Source organism: Desmodus rotundus, chromosome 6 (genome assembly GCF_022682495.2).
Source record: "Desmodus rotundus isolate HL8 chromosome 6, HLdesRot8A.1, whole genome shotgun sequence".
NCBI classification, from domain to species: Eukaryota; Metazoa; Chordata; class Mammalia; order Chiroptera; family Phyllostomidae; genus Desmodus; species Desmodus rotundus.
This window is the reverse complement of record NC_071392.1, coordinates 82,795,620-82,816,649: the sequence shown is the minus strand read 5'-3', so window position 1 is coordinate 82,816,649 and position 21,030 is coordinate 82,795,620. Positions and strand designations below refer to the sequence as shown.

General features: G+C 47.1%; 2 protein-coding genes across 2 annotated transcripts in view; one reads left to right on the top strand and one right to left on the bottom strand.

Moving 5' to 3' along the window:
• The window catches only part of FMC1 (formation of mitochondrial complex V assembly factor 1 homolog), a 394,222-nt gene that overhangs the window by 284,684 nt on the left and 88,508 nt on the right, over window positions 1–21,030 (bottom strand). The gene's annotated exons all lie outside the window — the stretch shown is intronic.
• KIAA1549 (KIAA1549 ortholog) overlaps window positions 1–21,030 on the top strand; it is a 133,828-nt gene that overhangs the window by 44,516 nt on the left and 68,282 nt on the right. Inside the window, exons 4-7 of the mRNA XM_053927387.1 lie at window positions 11,176–13,878; window positions 16,552–16,640; window positions 17,494–17,671; window positions 18,998–19,128. Coding sequence (XP_053783362.1) covers window positions 11,176–13,878; window positions 16,552–16,640; window positions 17,494–17,671; window positions 18,998–19,128 — 3,101 coding nt within the window. The remainder of the gene's footprint in view (window positions 1–11,175; window positions 13,879–16,551; window positions 16,641–17,493; window positions 17,672–18,997; window positions 19,129–21,030) is intronic.

Here is a 21,030-nt window from a genome sequence, read left to right as displayed (position 1 = left end):
AAAAAAGTGTCTGTGCATAGTTCCCATTGTGCCACCTGTCACTCACTCTTCAACCCATGGCAGCCTGGCTCCTGCCACCGCAAGACCAAAGAAACCATCTAGGAGATGCTTCTCAGTCTTCCTTTTCTTGACCTCCTGGGGTCAATCCCACACAGGTGAGCCCTGCCGAGTCCTAATCGTCTTTGCTGTTTTCCTGTCATCTCACGTTCCTGGTTTTCCCCTGCTGCTCCGACCTTGCCCTCTTACCTCTGCAGGTTGATTTATCCCCAGGCTCAGATACCTGCTTGCAAACTTGATATCTCCATGCAGATCTTTTTGTAAAATAAAAAGTTCTCAGGCTAGTGCTTCTCAAACTGGAACAGGCACACGAGTCTCCTGGAGATCTCGCTGAAAGCAGTTTCTGATGCAGCCAGGCCTCCATGGGCCTAAGAGGCTGCATTTCTGAAAAACTCCCAGGTGGCGTGGATGCTTTGCAGGCCACACTCAGAGTAACAAAGGGCTAAAACTCCCACTCTAATCTACCACCATCATCTCAAGCCTCAACTGCTGCGACCATGTAACTGATCTCTCCACGTCTCCTCTTGCCCCCTGTCAACCTGTCTCCACGCTGCAGCCATGGGGACTTTCAGAGCCACTATTCTGGTCACGCCATGCTCCTGCTGTTATATGCATTATGGTCTAGTTCATTGTCCTCAGCGTTGTGGCTTCCAAGCCTTGCATGTTCTCATCCCCCGCTCCCTTTAGCCCCATCTGGGAGCTCTTTATCTTCCTTATCCTTCCTTCCCAGCCGCACTGGTTGTCTTGTGTTTTCCAGCGGGCTGCGCTTCCAGGACTGCCTCCCACCCCCCACTGGGGCCTCGCACACATCCCACCTCCTCTGCCCAGACAGTGCTGCAGAGTGAGCTGCAGAGTGAGCTGCATAGTGAGCTGCAGACGGTTGTCAGCCCAAGAGGAGATAAGGCGCTGAGACCTGAGCGCGATTCGAGCGCTCGTGGAGCACGCTGCCTGGTTCAGCTGACATATGTATTTTTATAGCACCACCTACTCTCTGCAGGCGCAGCGCATTGAGTTACATGCCGGCTGGAGCGCCTCATCTCACTGCAGAGTGATGATGAAAAGGTGACCCCGCTTTGAGTGGCATTGGTCTAGGACACTCTTGTTGGTGGCCACCCCCCATGCCTGTGTGCATGTGTGTGCACACACACGCACTCTCACACATGCACACACCGTATTCCTCCAGGCACACTTGACTTTCCAGGAGAAAGGCAAAACCTTAACACTCTTAGAAGACAATATAGAAGAATATAATTATGTTCCTTAGTGTTGGGAGGAGTTTCTTAAACACTCACACACGAATCTCAAACAGTGACAGAAAAGCTTGATAAATTTGACCATATTAAAACCAAGAACTTCTGTTCATCAAAAGACCACGTAAAGAGAACCAAACGAGAAGCCACAAACTGAGAGACATTATAGCTGACATAGAATTAGTACCCAAAACTTATCGAGAATGTCTTTCAGTCAGAAAGAAAACGGTGGGCAATCCAATAGCAAAATGGGCAGGAGAACCGAGAAAACAGCAGAAGAGGCAACACAAGTGGCCAGCAGGTAGGAAAAGGTGCTCAGTCTGTTACAGTTGGGAAATGTAAATTAAAACTGTAGGTTTTGTACCTCGCAGATTAGGGAAGATGGGAAAGTTTTTGGAGTATTAAGTATTGGTAAGGCCCTGTCCAGTGTGGCTCAGTTGGTTGGACGTTGTCCTGCAAAGCGAAAGGTTGCTGGTTCAATTCCCAGTTAGGGCACGTGCCCAGGTTGTGGATTTGGTCCTCGGTTGGGGTGTGTGAGAGAGGTAACTGATCGATGTTTCTCCCTCACATTGATGTTTCTCTCCCTCTCTTTCTCCCTCTGCAGTCTCTCTAAAAATAAATAAAATCTTTAAAAAAAGTGTTGGTGAGGATTTGCAGCAATCAAGAGTGGGAGTACAAATTGATTCAACTGCACTGAAAGATCACTTGGTATTATTTAGTCAATAAAGTTGCAGGTGAACATATGCTCTGACCTGGCAGTTCTGTTCCCATGCGTATGTGAATATGGACATATGTGCTTCACACGTTATTACACACCCGTTCACCCCCGTGCACACCAGACACATGTGCCGGCAAATATACACACATACACATACATAACGGACATATATGTGTACCAGGACATAGGTAGGAAAGTTCATATCAGAAATGTTGGTAATAACAAAAATTGGCAGTAGTCCAACTGTCCGTAAACAGTAGCTAGATATACACATTGTGGTATGTTCATACAGTGGCATTTATGTCGAAGTGAAAATAATTGCATTTACATACAAAAAACATACGGATGAATCTGAAAAAATAACGAGTGAAAAAATAAGTCGCGGTAGAATGCATGCAGTATAATGCATTTTGATAAAGTTGGAGAATACACAGAGTTGAAGAGTCTGCTCTTTAGGGATATGTACATGGGGTAAGATTACAAAGGAAGGCAAGGATATGAGGAATACATGGCACCAAATTGTGGTTCCCTCAGTGGGAAGGGAAGGAGATGAGAGGGGGTATGTGGGGGCTATAGAGGGGTTGGGTCATATTCCTTTTTTCTTAAAGTGGGTGATGGGAACTCAGGGATTCTTTATATTATTGTCTATATACCTGGTAAATACAATTTTCTTTTTTGATCCCCCTATACCCTCTTCTGCCTCCTCTATTCCGCCTTCCAGTTACCATGCTGTTGTCTGTGTCTGTGAGGGTTATTTTTTGCTTAGTTACCTCATCTTTTTTACCCAGCCCCGCACCCCCCTCCTCTCTGGCAGATGTCGGTCTGTTCTCTATAATTTTATAGTTTTTCTTATCTATTTGCTATTTGATAATAAACCTGTACCGTTTGGAAGGAAGATTAATATGGTAGAAGGTATTAGCCAGTCTATAGTTGGGGTGGGAGAAAGAAAGAGAAAAAAGACACCGTTTTCGAGACCAGGGAGAAAAATGAAGAACAGGGGGAGGGTGGTTTTAATAACAGCACTGAAATCCTCTCTCAGGACAACCTGAGAACTAGAAGAAGAATAAAAGTTACCAAAGATTTGCCGAAATGGGTAATGGTTTAGCTCCTTGGGTTTCTATAATCGTAGAAATTCTAAGGGCTCTTGTTTACCGTTGGCTCACTATCCACAGACAGTGGAGATGGGTGAGTCATCACGTTTTGAAAACTCCACAATTTCGCAAAGAAGCAAAAATAATGGTTCTATTTGAATGAGAGCTCTTTAGAGGTTTGTGATGCTGCTGTCCCCTGGGTCTCTTGGGCCAGCCCTGGGAGGGTGTTTTGTTTCCCTCGTGCCCGTGGCTGCAGCTGCGAGCTGTTCCCAGGTGGACGGTGGGGCCTCCCGGCTCCAAATGCAGGCCTTTCCCCAGGTGTCAGTAACAGGGACGGAAGTTAGCAGGAGCTCTCAGCTGCATGATCACAGAGCACGTTTTCAGTGTAGGTTCTTCACGAGCAGTTTGAATGAAATGGACTAATCAGACTAAGCATGGGGTGGCGTGCAGCGTGGGCAACCCCTGAGAACCTACGAACCTGCCTTTCTGGCCTGGCTCTGCCCTCGCTGCTATTTTAAGCCAGTCAGCTTAAACTGTTTGAGCCTCATTTGCAGGGTGAGGGCCTGGACCGTGGTTCATTCAGCTTCAGAAGTCCGTGATTCCATGATTGACTATTATATTTAGGGAAGATTTTCAAATGGAAAAGCACCAAATTATCTTGTATGTGTAAGACCAACAAGTTCCTAGAGGTAGTTAGGCATCTCTGTCTTTTTAAAAGCATTTTTAAAAAGTTCTATAATATATATATTATTAAAAAGCTTTATAATATGTAATATATATTATATATATTTGCATATTATAAAGCTTTATAATATATAATATATAATATATATTTTATAAATGTAAATATAAAGCTTACATATAATAAAGCTTTTAAAAATGCTTTATATAGATTTTAAATTAAAATTAATTTAATTTTAATTACAGCTACCATTTAATATTATATATATTTAAAGTATTTTTTCTCTTTTAAATATATTTTATTGATTATGCTATTACAGTTGTCCCATTTTCCCCCCTTTATTCCCCTCTGCCCTGCACACCCCCTCCCACCCACATTCCCCCCCTTTTAGTTCATGTCCAGGGGTCATACATATAAGTTCTTTGGCTTCTACATTTCCTACACTATTCTTACCCTCCCCCTGTCTATTTTCTACCTACCATTTATGCTACTTATTCTCTGTAGCTTTTCCCCCTCTCTGTCCCTCCCACTCACCCGCTGATAACCCTCCATGTGATCTCCATTTCTGTGGTTCTGTTCCTGTTCTAGTTGTTTGTTTTGTTTGTTTTTGGTTTTTTTTTAGGTTCATTCGTTAATAGCTGTGAGTTTGTTGTCATTTTACTGTTCATATTTTTTATCTTTTTCTTAGATAAATCCCTTTAACATTTCATGTAATAAGGGCTTGGTGACAATGATCTCCTTTAACTTGACCTTATTTGGGAAGCACTTGATCTGCCCTTCCATTCTAAATGATAGCTTTGCTGGATACAGTAATCTTGGATGTAGGCTCTTGCCTTTCATGACTTGGAATACTTCTTGCCAGCCCCTTCTTGCCTGTAAGGTCTCTTTGGAGAAATCAGCTGACAGTCTTATGGGAAGTCCTTTGTAGGTAACTGTCTCCTTTTCTCTTGCTGCTTCTAAGATTCTCTCCTTCTGTTTCATCTTGGCTAATGGAATTATGATGTGCCTTGGTGTGTTCCTCCTTTGGTCCAGCTTCTTTGGGACTCTCTGAGCTTCCTGGACTTCCTGGAAGTCTATTTCCTTTGCCAGACTGGGGAAGTTCTCCTTCATTATTTGTTCAAGTAAGTTTTCAATTTTTGTTCTTCCTCTTCTCCTTGTGGCACCCCTATGATTCGGCTGTTGGAACATTTTAAAGATGTCCTGGAGGTTCCTAAGCCTCTCCTCATTTTTTGAATTCTTGTTTCTTCATTCTTTTCTGGTTGAATGTTTCTTCCTTCTGCTCCAAACTGCTGATTTGAGTCCCGCTTTCCTTCCCGTCACTGTTGGTTCCCTGTACATTTTCCTTTATTTCACTTTTCATAGCCTTCATTTTTTCCTCTATTTTGTGACCACACTCAACCAATTCTGTGAGCATCCTGATTACCAGTGCTTTGAACTGTACATCTGATAGGTTGGCTATCTCTTCGTCGCTTAGTTGTATTTTTTCTGGAGTTTTGATCTGTTCTTTCACTTGGGCCATTTTTTTTTTGGTCTGGGCGCACCTGTTATGTAGTAAGGGATGGAGCCTTAGGTGTTCACCAGGGCGGGGCAAATGTGCTGTGACTCTCTATGTGGGGAAGGGGTCCGAGAGGGAACAATGCCACTTGCTCCGCTCTCTGCCAGATTTCAGTCACTTCCCCTGATACCCACAATCAAATTGGGCCCTTGTGGTGCTGATTCCCAGGTGGGTGGGCTTGTGTACATTCTAGAACCCCATGGGTCTCTCCAATGAACTCTCCTGTGAAGCTGGAGGTTTCTCCTGCTGCTGCCTCACCCCCACAGATATTTTCAGTCAGAGGTTTGAGGCTTTATTTCCCCGCGCTGGGGCCCTGGGTTGTGTGGTCTGTCTCGCTCCCCAGTTGTTCCTCCTGGTTTATCTGCACGTGGATGTGGGACCACTCGGTCCACCAGCTGCTGCCTGGCTGCAAGTCCTCTCTGTCCAGCTGCCCAACTCCGCCCCTCCTACCGGTCTGGATGAATGTTTCTTTAACTCCTTGGTTGTCAGACTTCCATACAGTTCGATTTTCTGTCGGATCTGGTTGGTTTTTGTTTTTAAATTTGTTGTTGTCCTTCTTTTGGTTGTGTGAGGAGGCACAGTGTGTCTACCTACGCCTCCATCTTGGCCAGAAGTCATATTTAAAATATTTTTTAAGAGCAGTTTTAGGTTCACAGCAAAATTGAGGGGGGAGGTGCAGAGATTTCCCAGGTACCCCCACCCCCACACATGCTCAGCCCCTCCATTACCAACACCCCCATCTGAGTGGTGTGTGCTACAAACCGTGAACCTGCATTGACGCAGCGTGATCACCCGAAGTCTGTAGTGTACCTAGGGGTCACTCCCGGTGTGCACCTGTGGGTTTGCCTGGTGGATTTTTAATCGCCCTTACTCAGCATGGCAGGAGGGCTCTCTCTGCCCCGTTCCTGTGTTACAGCCTGGCAGGACCCTAGCCCAGGCCAAGGTGTAAGGTGGGCACCCAGTCAGCATGTGTTGTGTGGTGTGCATGGGAGCATCGCTTGCTATTCAGAGTGTGGTGGCAGACCTGGCCCCCACCGGGAGCGGCAGAGAAGCTCAGCACCCACCCCAGCCCTGCTGGGCAGCGCCTGCATTGACACGAGGCTCCCCACCTGACCTGCATGCAGACAAAAGTCTTGGGGAGCAGTGGTATCCCCAGCACTGTTCCTTTCTCTCTGTCCTTGCAGAGGGAACCTTGTGTGAGCGAATGCTTTCAGCTTGAAAATTGATCTCCAGGGCTTGAAATTAGAGTCCCCGAAGCCTTTTCTGCTGGGAGAGAGATTCACCTGGGCTTTCTAACCTCTTCCTGAATTAATTCCAGAAGTAATTCCCCGTGGCATTTCAGCTGCTGTCTCTGCAGCGCTGGTGTTTCTCTCCTGGGGCTTGGCCAAAATTTAAAAAAAAAAAAAAAAAGTGTCACTGCTTGGCACACCTCACATTTCTTAATTGGAAGTTTCGGAATTTTTCACCCTTTCGCCCACTTTGTCTTTCCTGTTCCCTGTCCTTTGAAGACAGAGTCGATTGCATTCTGATTTACATCAGATACTTGGGCTCATAAATTAGTGACTAAATGGTGCTTTTCCTTATTTTACCTTTTGCAGTCTCCCAGTGCACTTATAAAGATGTTTCTGATTCGTGTAAAAAGAAATCTCACTCTGTTCAGATCTTATATATCGTAGCAATGTAAATTTTTTCCTTATTGATTCTTTTAGAGAGAGAGAAAGAGAAACATCAGTTTGTTGTTCCAGTTATTCATGCACTCATTGGCTGATTCCTGTATGTGCCCTGACCAGGGATTGAACCTGCAACCTTGGTGTATCAGGACAATGCTCTAACCCACTGAGCTACCCAGACAAGGCAACCATAGCAGTTTTAAAACAGACACATAAATGGTTTATCCTCAGGAAAACGTTCAAATTTACCTGCTGCATGGTTGGACAGAATGTTAATTTCATGACTCATTAAATGTATGATGTTTAACCTTTCCTATGGAAAGGCTGTTACTTTACCTTGTGTAGTAAGTATCCTGTTTGCTCTTACGGGTGCTTGGAATGTGACAGGTAAATGGTAAAAGCACATAGACAAGAAATCCTAGAGCCAGGTTGTCTAGAAGACAAGAAATGCCAAATAATATTGCCATGAAACAGCTTACAATCTCTTAAGAATGGTTTTCTTCTTTTACTGTTCATTTTTTTAGAGCTATTATGTAGAAAGGAATATGATCCTTCAAAGTAAGCAGCTTTTATCTGGTATAAGTTTGTGATTTTCAGATGCTGATGGAACCAGCTAGAAATATTATGTCTCTATAAATATATGACTAATTGTTATTTACAAACTTTAATATAGGTATCCATACACAAAATCTGTTCACAGAATTTTGTCTTCACTCTTGATTTGCATCTCTGCTAGCGAGTCACAAATACCTCTGAATACTCCCTTTCAGCTTCTGTGGGATTGTAATAAACTATTTTAATTCTATATTATGTTTTTTGTATTCTCACAAATTACATAGCATTATTGTTCACTTATACCATCAGAATTTGTATAGATTTTAACCATACTACATTTATTTATTTATTCTCTATTTTTCTCAGATTTTCCTTGTGGGATAATTACCTTTCCTCTTGAATTATAGTAGGTCTTCCATTATCATTGTTTTGTTTTATATCTCTTTGTTATAATGTCGGTGACATGCTGTAGGAACTTAACTCTTGTTTATATCAATTAGCTTGTGGTAAAATTGGTTCATTGTTTTGCTTAAAGCCACAGAACCTGTTGATGAATTTGGGGACTACCCTTGTTTAGGGAGGCTTCTCTGCTGAGGTCTTCTGTTGGTACAGCTACTTTTTCTTACCTGAAAATGTCCTTCTTTTAAGGGTAGAGAGTATTGCTGGTTATTTGAATTTAAGATGTCAGGGCATATTTTTCTTAGCACTTTGGAGATTTTATTTCACTGTCACTTGGCTCCCAGTTCTGTGAAGTAGGTATCTGATGGTGTGGTTGCTATTCCTGTTCTCGGACTGCATTTGCAGTGTCTCTTTGTCTTCGGTGCTCTGTGGTACCCTCGTGTGTGCAGGCATGGGGATTTAAAGCATTCACCTTGCTTGAGATTTCATGGTCTTCCTACATTGAAGGATTCATGTCTCTTACTAATTTTGGACAATTTTTAGTGCTATCTCTTCGAATATTGTCTCTCCCCAATTCTCTCTATCCCTTCTTTTTAAAACTTTGGTGAGCCCTGGCTGGTGTGGCTCAGTGGATTGAGTGCCAGCCTATGAACTGAAAGATTGCTGGTTCGATTCTCAGTCAGGGCACATGCCTGGGTTGCGGGCCAGGTCCCCAGTATGGGGCGCGCAAGAGGCAACCAATTGATGCATCTCTCACACATCAGTGTTTCTCTCCCTCTTTATCTTCCTCTCTTCTCCTCTCTTTGAAAATAAATAAGTAAAATCTCTAAAAACAACAAACCAAAAAGCTTTGATCAAATGTATGTGGGGCTATCTCATCTATCTTCCATGTGTCTTTTTTATATTTCTCGTCCTTTTGTTTTCTCTATGCTCCATTCTCAGATGTACCCTCCAGTTTGTGAAATCTCTCTTCAGCTCTGTCTAAACTGATGTTTATTGTTTATTATATATTATATATTGAGTTTTAAAGTGTCAATTAATATATTTTTATTTCTAAAAGTTCTTTGTTTTTTTCAAGTCTTTTTAGCCACTTGCTCTTTACTCATGTTTTCTCTCCCTTCTTCTTTTAAATGAATTAACACACTTTAAAAATATATATTCCATAATTTCAATATCTTTACAGATTTGATACTGTTTGTGTGTTTTTTCCTCTTTTGGTTAGTTTCTCGGCTTTTTTTTCCCCCATAGTACCTTATTTCCTTACGTGTTTTGCAATTTTAAATTTTGCAATCATTTGTTGGAATTTTAGCTGCAGAATACCTGATAGCCCGATAGGTTTGCGAGTGCATTTTCCTGGAGATGACTTATGTTAGCCTCTGGTAGGCATTGGAGACCTGGTCCACTTTAAGTTGTGCTTCTCAGCACGTACGTCTTCAGACCATACACACCGTGTAAGTTCCAAACTTGGGGAGACTTTTTGTAAAATAGCAGCATAAAGTCAGACTTGCAACAGATACTTTTTCTTGCTGTCCACTGCGGGGTGGTTTCTTCCTTACTCATGTGTGCTCTGAGACTGGCACTTCCGGGGTCTCCGCTTCCGGGAGATGGTTTTTAATTGGGTTCTTTACTTGTCCCGACCCAGCACTTGTCCCTCATTCCGCCATGTCCTAGCACTAGGCTGCCTGGTCTACTGTCCCTCTTGCCTCTCTGATGACTTCAGTGTTCGACGACCCCCATATCAACTCCTGCTTTGCTGCTACATGTCCTGTATTGTCTGGGAGGCTCAGTCAGTCGTACAGGAGGATGTTTGGGAGATTTATCAAGCATGACTAAGCATTGTGCAGTGGGAAGGCTTTGAAATCTCTAATCTGCCATACTGCCAGGAATAGAATAGAAATAACTTATTTTTGAAAAATAAAAAGATTATCCCTACACTAACCCACACTTGTGTTCTGACAGATTGTCTGGATAAGTGGGAGGGGGATGTTGTTACGAGGCATGATGGCAACTCAGTCCCCAGCCGGGGTCACGTGGACAGCACCCCCTGCCCTGGCCTTCACTGGGGGCTGTGGCCACCACATGTCCTCCTTCTCTGTGCAACAATGTATCTGACTCAGAGCTGGGGACACCCTAAACCACTTAAATGCTGATGAAAGCTGTCACAAGGAGAGAGAATGCACGAGTTTGAGAAGACGATAGGATGCTTTTGGCACGCACCAGAACTTGGTCCTCAGACACCACTCATTCATTCATTCAACAGATGCTTATCGAGCTCTTACTTTATGTAAGGGAACCAGATCAACCGTCCCGGTCCTCACAAAGCTCACAGTTGACCTCAGTGGGGTGTGGTAAGGGATACGGCAGAAGGAGCGAGGGACAGGTACTAACCCAACTTGAGGAGGGAGGGGGTGTCTCTGCTGCATCTGCAGGACCAGTAGGCGTCATCCTGGGGTAGAGCTGGGGAAGGTCATTCCAAGCAGAGGGACAAGAGTGTGCAAAGTACTAAGCCAGAGAGAACTTGGGCCCAGGGAATTGCAGGGAATTGCTCATTTGGGCAGAGCATAGTTGGGAAGCCGTGAGACTGGAGCGTGGCTGATGAGAGCTGACCCTGGAGGCAGCCTGGGGCCCGCTTGCGGAGGGCCATCGGACCAGGAAGCTGTGGGACCCTCTCACCTGGGGAGTGAGTGATGCTGTCAGAGTTGTCATGTTCATTTCTCTCAGGAGCCAGGTCTCACAGAAGAGAAAGAACACGGGCTTGGGAGTAAGGCAGGCTTACAGTCAGTTCCCAGCTCCACTTCTATCCGCGTGATCACGTAATCGGTTACGTTGCGTGATCCTTCTCTGAGCATTTCTGTCGCATGTGCTAAACGAGAGAGAACGGACTAGACAGCTTCCCAAGGCCTCCCCTGTTTCCAGTGTTCTGTGGTGACGTTAGAGAGAAAGCGAAAAAATGCCATTGTGTACACACACCCAAGCTTGAGTAAAGCTGGAGCTCAAATGTGTGACTGTTGGCAGATGTTACCCCGGCAGCGATGCCAGCAATTTCTGGCTTCCAGTTAGCTTTTAACTTCAGTGAATCGTGACTGTTCCCCGGGAGTGGGTCTTTGTTGAAAGAGTAAATTTTTATATCCGAATCCAGAGCTGAGCAGTGTGACTTGCCTGGCCTTGCAACTGACCCAGCTTTTATTGGCTTTGTAGACGAGCGTCCTCCGGAACAGCTCAGCCTGTCTTCGCCCTCCGTGGAGCTCCCGCTGCAGAAGAGCACCGTGCAAAGCCCTGCACACACGGCCTTAACAGAAACCACCCTGGGACCTGGGCCCAGCCATTCCCTCCATGCCACGTCGTCCCCAGCAGCTGCTACTGCTTTTGATACAGCCTTTTCAAACCCGGCACAACTGACCCAAAGTGCAGCAGATCACGGCATATTTGCGGCAAACTCCGTGTCAGTGACGAGCAATGAGGTGGTCCTAGATGATGAAGAGATGGAGAACTTCTTGCCAGAAACTCAGTGGCCCACGTCCCGCCTGGTTTCTCCAATGCAGTACGTCACAGCCAGCCCCCCAGGGCTGCCGGAAGAAATGCTGGACTCCGTGCCAACTCCGTCATTACCCGTGGTTTCCTCACAAGATGGAGAAGTGGCATCAGCCTGGGAAGACACAGCGCAACAACCACCGGCGTCTGCTGCTTCCCCGAGTCGTGTCAGCGCTTTTGGGTCGACATCCCTCCCCGCCGAGGGCGTAATTCCAACTCCCAGTAGGAATTTGGTGCTTTCTCCTTCCGACCCTCACGGGCACGTGTCTAGCAGGACTTTGCTGGAGCCCACGGCCTCAGGAACAGAGGGCGTTGCAACCCTCCTTTTCAGCTCAGCGTCTTCAATGTCTCGGCTGGCGGGTGATGGTGTCACCCGTCCGCCATTCCCGCCCTCGGGGGAGGTCTCAGCGCCTCCAGAGGGTGTTCTGGCTGCAGGAACAGACAGATACCCTGGAGTGACCACTGCTTGGAGCCAGAGTCTCAGAGAAACCATCTCTCCAGGGACATCCTCCGCTGCCATGACACTCCAGACGGCCCTTGCTTTTGGGAGCGGCAGCAGCATGAATTCAGCTTTGTCTTCAGTTCTCCCTGCATCTGTGTCCTTTTCTACTCCATCCGCCGATGTTCCACACAGCCCCGTTCTTCCCGGCAACGCCAAGGATGCGCAGGAATTGCCTGGCAGGTCAGTGGTCTGGAGCCCCGCGTCTCCACTCAGACCGCACACGTGGTGCGCGCCCTGCACCGGGGCGTCCCCGCGGCACCTTCTGTCACCGAGCCTCGTGGAGAAAGACGTGGGATCGGGGGACGGCGCGGAGACCGTGACCGGGTGGGAAGTGAGCAGCGTCTCCCCACTGGGCAGCAGCACTGAAGCGGACTTCTCTGAACTTGAGGAAGAGCCGCAAGACTATAACACGCTTTTCCCCTCCAGACCTACAGTCCCACTGTCCTCTCCATCTGCGGAAGTCTCCGGAGCAAGCGCCGGTCTTGCAGCCGAGGTGGCCAAGAGTAGCGTCATGTCCACCCCGGTGTCTCCTTCCCCCGGCCACCCCTCCCCGCCGGTGTCACTCCACACGGTGCCCTTCGGCTCCTTCTCTGTCGTTGAAACTCAAGGAACGCCGCCCGGTGTGACGGCCGCATCTCCCTCGGTCAGGACCAGTGCTCTCCCTGACGCATCCTCCTCCATCACAGCAGGTGCGCCCACGCCCTCGCTCGCTCCCAGAGACCCAGCGGCTCCCTTTCTTTCTCATGGTTTGGACCCCTCCGGAGAGGCTTCACTTTTCCTGGACCGGGGGCCTGCCAGTCTTGCCCGCCAGGGCACCGGAAGCACGCTGGGGTTGGCACCAGGCTCGTTCTCCACGCTGCCGCCCCCGGAGTGGGGCCGCTGGGCGCCTTCTTCTCCGTCTCTGGGCTCAGGCCACCCATCAGCCTTCACCACTCAGGGCTTTTCTCCCCTGGTTGAGGCTTTTCCATTGTCCGACTCAATCAGCGTGCGGCCACCACAGCTTCCTGGTCCTAATTCCACACACCCGGAGTTTCCTCAGCTCTGGCCAACCTCGGGCCTTCTTTTAAAGGCGTCCACCTTGCCGCCCAGAGACTCTGGAGTGTCACTTCTGTCAGGCTTTGCCTCTGAGTCTCTCACGTTCTCTGGAGCATCGGTGGTTTCGCCGACAGGTGCCAAAGCTCCTTTCGCCTCGGCTGTCACCGCAACTACCTCCGACTTTGCGTTTCCGCTCCCGTCCCGTGAGCCCGCAGCCCCAAGCTTGGTGCCCCCCAGTTCGGAGCCCGTCCTTGACCTCTGGACTCTGGGACCTCACTTAACGCCACTGTGGACTACTTTTCATGCAACACCCCCTCTAACGGAGACAGCTCTCTTTTCGACTCCATCACCTTCTGAAGGTGACCTCCGTGCTGTGGACGACCACGTGTCTGTGTCCTCCTCTTTCTCCGGAGTCATTCCTACCACCACAGTATCGGTCACGGCCATGTCCCCGTCATCTGCGTCCTCACTTGTTTCTGAAGCGACCCCCTCACCCGCACCTACAGAGCCCCGGTTCGTGGGCCCATCCTTCACCCCCACAGAGGCGGCGCCGAACAGCACAGAGAACAGCACAGAGAACAGCACTGCTGTTGTGAGTGCATCCGGTGCCGGTGCGGCCCCCGACAGCGCTGCTGACACCAGCCTCATCGGCAGCCCCGAGAGTCAGGGTCCCCACGAGAGCAGCGCAGCTCTTCCCGCGCCGTCCCTCCACCCCGTGTCCACCCCCACGCCTGCCACTCCCCCAGCCGTGGCCACTCCTCCAGCAGTGCTCACCACCAAGCCGCCATACGTGTGCGACGTCACAGTTCCCGATGCCTACTTGGTCACGACTGGTAAGGCGCTGCTCTGGCATCTGTCGAGGTTGGGGCCATCTCCCTGAGGCGCAGTATGAAATACTTACGTGGTGTGCAGCATCGTGGCAAAGAATGTAGGCTCGAGAGCCAGATCTGCGGGGCTAGCAGTCCTCAGTCTGCTGGTCACCTGTGAGTTCTTCAGACAGGTGTTTAGCCTCGCTGAGCCTCGGTCTCCTCCGTGATGAAACGAGGATGATGGTGGCACCCACTTCGACGGGTTCGTTGTTGTAAAGATTGAAATACATCAATGCTTGGAAAATACTTAGCACAGTGCCTGGCGTGTAAAGAGCACGCACTAGTATTGCGTAGCAGTTACTAGTAGCAATAAGAACAAAGGAAGGATTTATACAAACCGTAGAAGCTTTTGTTAGGATATGTATCTGTGGAAGTGGTAACCCAGTGGATGCTTAGAAGACGTGGTTGAAAGAAACCTGAGTGATTAGCCAACAGGCAGCATCACCCCTTGCCGCTGCCCGTCCCATGAAACCGGAGTACATTTGCTGTTAATGTCTGTGCTAGTTCAGTGACCAGGCCCGCTGGATCAGGCTCCCCAGCCTGTTCTTCATGATCCATGGCAGGCTGCACGGAGTCTCGTGACCTGTTCATGTGTGTGTACTTACATACAACACACTGTGGCTGCACGGCCTGGCTCTGTGTGTTGATTTTGAGGGGGAGAAATGAACAAAGGGGAGAAGATGGCAGGAGAGGCAGAGGAGGAGTGGCGTGGACAAGGAAGGGAGGACAAGGAGAGGTAGAGGTGGGGAAGGAGAAGGAGCGCATGCTTGGTCTTCGTGCTCCGTGCCGAGTGGCGTGGGTTGTGCATCCCCTGCTCGCTACTGGGGTGCTGCCACCCTACCCAGGGCTGGGAGTGGTTGAAGCCTTTGCTCTCTCACCTCCTCCCTCCCCAAATGGAACAACCATTCGTTAACTCGTGGGACCAGTAGTTATGGAGCACTGAGTTTGCGTGAAGTGCTTTAAGAAGCTTTAGGGGATATAGAGAGTTGAACAACATGGAACAGTCCTGCAAAGCACGTGGACTCCACCAGGGCGGATGCTGAGCCGTGTTTTCCAGCAGCTGTGTGGAGAATGGTTGAGGCAGAGTTCTGTCCGAGGGACTGTTTGGGAGGACCAGGGATGGGTTTGGAAGGATGTGCATTGGAGGTCACATCTAATGAGGCTGCCATCTGAGGATGGAGGGAAGTGTCCTCCAGCTTGAGGGTGGAGCGGTGGCACAGCCCAAGGGCATTCAGCTTGGCTGGCAGTTAGATTGTATAATGGGAGGAGGTAATTAGCAAGAAAGCAGGTTGGAACAAAGTGGGGAACTTTCGTCCTCGGGATTAACGGGGTTCAGGCAGAGCTCAGAGTTCTAATAGACATGACACTTCTCTTCCTTGCTACAGAACTGTTACACAGTAGCTACAAAGTGGTCAGTTACAAGAAGCTCATTAAAAAAAAACTATTGAAAGCCTCTTTATCTCTGGGATTCTATGATATTTATGATACTTCTAGGTATAATGTATCTTTTAGAATTTATTCTACAAATAGAAATCATTTAGTAGTATCTCTAAGAATGTCAAATATATGTAGCTTGGATTAACTTTCTATGATATACATTTAATGAACTTGGTGTCCTTTGTTAGAGATCCGTGTATTTTAAGTAATATTCTGGGGTAAAACTGACCCACTCCCACTATCCATGCACACTTCCACAGTGTGAGTGAGTGTGCGGAGTTGGGCAGAAGTAGCCAGACTGTTACATGGTCTCTATGCGGAGAGGAGTGCCACCTTTTGCTCTCAGTGATAACTTTGACCCACGGGAAGTATCATTTTATTTAGAATCTTCATTTAGATTTTGACTCTGGGTGGGTTTTTTTTTTTCTTGTTATACATCGGAGAAAGAGAGGGTTGGGGCGATTCTTTGTCCTCTGAAAGAGTGTTGTGTGGTTTTGTTTTTGTTTTTCGCTCTGTACCAAAAGTGAGAGCACACTCTGTTGCCCCCTGATGCGTTGTTAGGAAGGTTCTGACCGCACGGATCCAGTGTGGGGAGAGGCCGCCCTTCCCACGCTGGGCCGGCCTGCCCCGGACTTCCTCAGGAGCTCTTTCTCACCTCTCTTGGCTCTGGGGAAACCGTAGAAATGTGGAGAAACCACGAGATATTTGTTTGTCGATGATTCTTCTTTCCAAGCACTCTTAGACCCACATCCCAGTGTTGCAGTTTTAGATCTTACTCTGAGTAATTCGAGAAGGTGGAAGTTGTGGTGGTGCCGTAGGAACTATGTAGAGTAATGCAGCAGGTCCTTGAATGATGTCATCTCGTGAGGACGTTCATGAAATGCTGAAGGAACTTGCCTCTTGTGGGAAATGAGAACTCCATGCTCTGTGTCCCCTGGCTGGGCCAGGACAGAGTCTGACTCCCGGTCTCACCCGCGGGGGGCAAAGAGTCGAGGGTTTTCGTAGTGTGTGGAGCTGATGCTGAGCATGGCTGACCTGGTGTCTTCAGAGATCCACTGTGTTCTTTCCTCGTTGGGGCCTTATTTACAACGTGATTTTGGGAGCTGCCCCCACACTGGCACGGCCCAGGCTCTGCCCTGGGGTCCGACAGTGCGATAACCTGTGTGATTCACAGTGACACTAACCTGCGTTGGTTTGCAGTGCTGGCCAGGAGAGCCGTGCAGGAGTACATCATTACGTCCATCAAGGAGGTGCTGAGGGTCCACTTCAGCCGCGCCGTGGAGCTCAAGGTGGGTTCAACTTGACGCGGGCGCCCAGGTGAAGGCCGGTGGCAGTGGTCACAAAACGCTCTATTCCCTTCCCCGGGTGAATGCCTGCTCATCCTTTGGGTCTCTACTCAAATGTCACTGGGTCAGGGAAGCCCTTCCTGACCTCAGGCTGGGCTGGGGTTAGTCCCGCGGAGCGGGGTGTTGTCAGAGTCGGGATGAAGGGGCTGCTGCAAGGCTGGAGTTTGAGGTGACAGCCCAAAGGGTTGTGCTTCTCTCAATTTACACGAAAGGACTTGGATTCGAGTGTAAATTAGATTTTAGAGAGAGTGCGTTTTTCTGTACATTCACTGAGACAGAGCACACACTGGATTTTAAAGACTTAGTAGGAAAAGGGATGTCAAATAATTTGTTTTGAAATGATATGTCACATGTATTGGGTTAAGTAAAATGTCCTTAAAGTAATTTCACCTGTTTATTTTTTATTTTTTCTTAAATATGGCTGCTAGAAATTTTATAATTGCACGTGTGGCTCACGTATTTCTCTTTGCTCCATAGGAGAACTGTTTTTTGTATGTGGGTTAAGTACAGCAAACACACTGAATTCTCCGTAACTCCTCATTTAGTTCATACTGTTGGCTATTCTTTCTCACTGTCCTCGCTCTGGTAATTTTGTGTTATTTTGGGGAAGGATAGCAAATGTGTAAAAGTGATAATTAAAATAAACTTTTGACTGTGAAACCCTTCATTTAAAACTAGCTCTTTATTTTTTTACTTTGTTATTTTTCTACTCAACACAACTTCCTATCATTTGGTTGATGGTCATTTTATTTGATAATTGGATGATAATAATCTCTTGTCTCTTTTATTTTCATAGGTTTATGAACTGTTCGCTGACTTCACTTTCCTGGTAACATCTGGCCCCTTTGTCTACACGGCAATATCCGTCATAAACGTGCTCATAAACAGCAAACTCGTGCGCGACCAGACGCCTTTAATCCTGGCCGTGAGGCCCTTCCTCCTCGCACCGGAGTCCAGGTTCCAAGTTCAGACGGGTGAGAACGCTGACCATCATTGTTTTGACTTGTAAACAGAATCTCACTTTGTTTTTTAAAAAAGTATTTTAAAAAAATTTTGTGAGGATTTTAAAAACCTTATTTAAATTTTCAAAAACATGCTAACTATGAAAAATTGCCAGCATAGACAAAAGTACACGGAACGGTTTAATGAACCCCCTGTACCTGTCATACGGTTTCAGCAACGTTCAACTCCCTGTTACATCCACACCACCATCTACATTCCCTCCTCTCACATTATTTTGGGGCTTCTTATGGTTTGTTTTTTCATTAAATGTATTGGGGTGACATTGGTTAATGAGCTCATGAGGTTTCAAGTGTACATTTCTACGATACATCATCTGTACATTGTATTGTGTGCTCACCTCCGAGAGGCAAACCATCTTCCGTGACCATATATTTGACCCCTTTGCCCGTTACCATTCCACCACCCCCTGCCCTCTGGTAACCGCCATGCGGTGGCCGGTGAGTTTTTGTTTGTTCTTGTTCATTCATTTGTTGCTTTCAGCTTTATATCCATATGAGCGAAATCGTGGTTCTTGAGTTTTTCTGTCTGACTTATTTCTGAAACACTGCCATGTGCCACGAGGATACCTCACGTTATTTTGAGATGACGTCATCTCATTCGTAAATATTTCAGCCTGTGTCTCTGAAAGAGAAGATTATTAAACACACACACACACACACGTACATATACACATATGCATGCATCTATACATACATGTATCATAAATATATACCTACACCCATATGTATACATAAATATGTGTCTATCAATAATATCATTATCACCGCCCTGAAAATCACAGCTGTCCTTTATATCATATTTAACTTTTTAGTACGGACACTTTTCAAACATACAAAAGTAGAGAGAGTAACATATTCAGCCCACATATGCCTGTCACTAAGCTTAAAAAATTATCAACATTTTCTCAATTTTGTTTTGTCTCTCCCTGACACATTTTTTTTGAGGAAGCTAGAGTGTTTTACAGAAATGCCAGATAGCATGTCATTTCACCCATAAATACTTCAGAATTCATCTCTAATTAATTCATATGTATTTGAAATGTTTCAGGCAGTTAAGTATTTACCCATTTAAAAATGATACTGTCGCCTTCACCTTGCATGTCTTCATTTGGTGCAGAGATGGCTCTACATCTTCATGACAGATACATAAAAAATAACACATCCTAGAACTTAATCCTGTTCGTGGACGAACTGGTTGATTCTGGTACTCTGTCTGCCTCTCCTTGGTACGAAAGGAACGCCCAGCTCACGGGCCTGTGATGGCCGTCTCTCTTGCAGTCCTTCAGTTTGTGCCTCAGAGTGTGGACACCGGCTTCTGCAACTTCACGCAGCGCATCGAGAAAGGCCTGCTGATAGCGCTCTCCGAAGTGAGAAACCACCACCAGGGCCCGTACAACTTCACGGTGCAGGTGAGGGGAGCACCGAAGGCAGGACAGGATACTTCAGCCTTCAGGGAGGAACGGGTTTCATAATGTTTTGTTGAAGATGCACTTAGCTCTTGCTAATTCCTTCCAGTGGAGCCTATTCTGTTCAGAGGGGTCAGGGTTACCCTCTTTCCATGGCTTCGGAGCAGGATAAGCAGGGAGCTCAGATATGGTGCCCTGGGGGGAGGTGAGCATATGCAGGAAGCTCAGGAAGGTGCTAAAAAGGAATTGTATCAACTTAGAGTATATCCAATGGGGGAAATGCCTAAATTCACTGGTTTTCATGTTATAGAATACCGTGCAAGGCAGCGCTTCACTCTAAAAACAGGGGAAGTAGCTACTCATCAAAGAACAGGCTTTATATATATACTTTTATATATATATGTGTGTGTGTGTGTGTGTGTGTATTCATGGAAACTGGTGATGTTTTTCTATTTTTTGATATTTTTTCCTCCATATTCTTTGCTTTCTTTTTCTGGAATTTATATTAAATAGGTTTAAGTGCTCTTGGTTTCACTTATATTTCTATTTTTCTTATTTCTTTAATCTCTTTTATAATTCCCCGCTTTTGCAGATTTTCTAAGCTTTGTCTTCCAAGTCACTAACTTACTCTTCAACTGTGTTTATCGTGTGACTCAATCCCTCTATTGAATTTTGTTTGAGCCTTTTTTCACTGTTCCTTGCTCCTTTTTGGTTGTAGCCTTTCCTGCAGCAATGCAGAATTATCTTGCATGAGGATGTAGTAGCACCTTGAAAGTCTCTGAGGACATTGGGTTTTTTAAAAAGTTGTCTGCTGCTCAGTAAGTTATCTCTGTCTTCTCTACAGCCATTGTCCTGTGTTGATCTTGGTCCTTTTATTACCTAAAAAAAAAACATTCAAAGGACATTATTTTTTTAAACCTCACTGAAGGATATGTTTATGATTTTAGGGAAAGGGAAAAGGGAGGGAGCTAGGAAAGGAAAGAAAGGGGGAGAGAGAGAGATCGGTTGCCTCCTGTACATACCTCGACTGGGGGGGTCAGACCCACAACCTAGGTGCGCACCCTGACCCGGAATCGAACCGTCAACCTTTTGCTGTAGTGAATGACGTTCCAACCAGCTGAGTCAGTTGGTGTGAGTTGTCCGCAAGTGCCTGGAGACCAATGGTGGGTTGATGTTAGGAATGAAGGAGCAAGGGGTTAATTTGGGCAGCTCTTTCGGCTTTCTTCTTTAGCTGTCCAGTCTGTTCCATGTCAGCCCTGTGTCCTGATGGGAGACCCACTGGGGCATGGGGCCCGGGGCAGTCTGTATTGGTGGTGAGGCTGTGGCTGGTCAGGGACAGACAGACCGGGACCCCTGCCCCCAGTGCGAGATAAGGAGGTTGTGCCCTGGGATGGAGCATGTTAGTGGGTTTTTCATGGCAGAGCTGCCTTTTGTTTCGTTTTCCCTCCTTTTAGTCTCTTGTGAGCAGTCCCCACCCACTTCCTTGCTGAGGGGCCTACCCTTCAGTGCGTCTCTTGTTCTTAGGCAAGGAGCTCATTGTCCTCAGGGAGCAGTGCCTTGGCTGTTCTGGGTGGAGATGTGGCTGCTGCTGTTGGCGCCTCTGCGTGGGCCTGGGTGTGGCAGTCAGAGAGGAAAGAGGAGGGAGGACATTGACTCTGCTCCTTGGCATGCAGCCTTTAATTAATCACGGCAGTGACTCTTGGTCCCCGCGGATCTCCCTGTGGAGCCTGCCCTGGGCCCCACGGCCCCACAGCCCCACGGCCCCTTGGGAGAACGGCTCTCAGATCCACTGGTGTCTGTGCCTGTGTGTGCTGGGGCCTGTCCCTCCATTCTGGTTAATAGCAACGTGATTCTAGCCTCTCTCCATTTTCCAGAAATTAGACAGCATCTCAGGTTTTCTTCCCT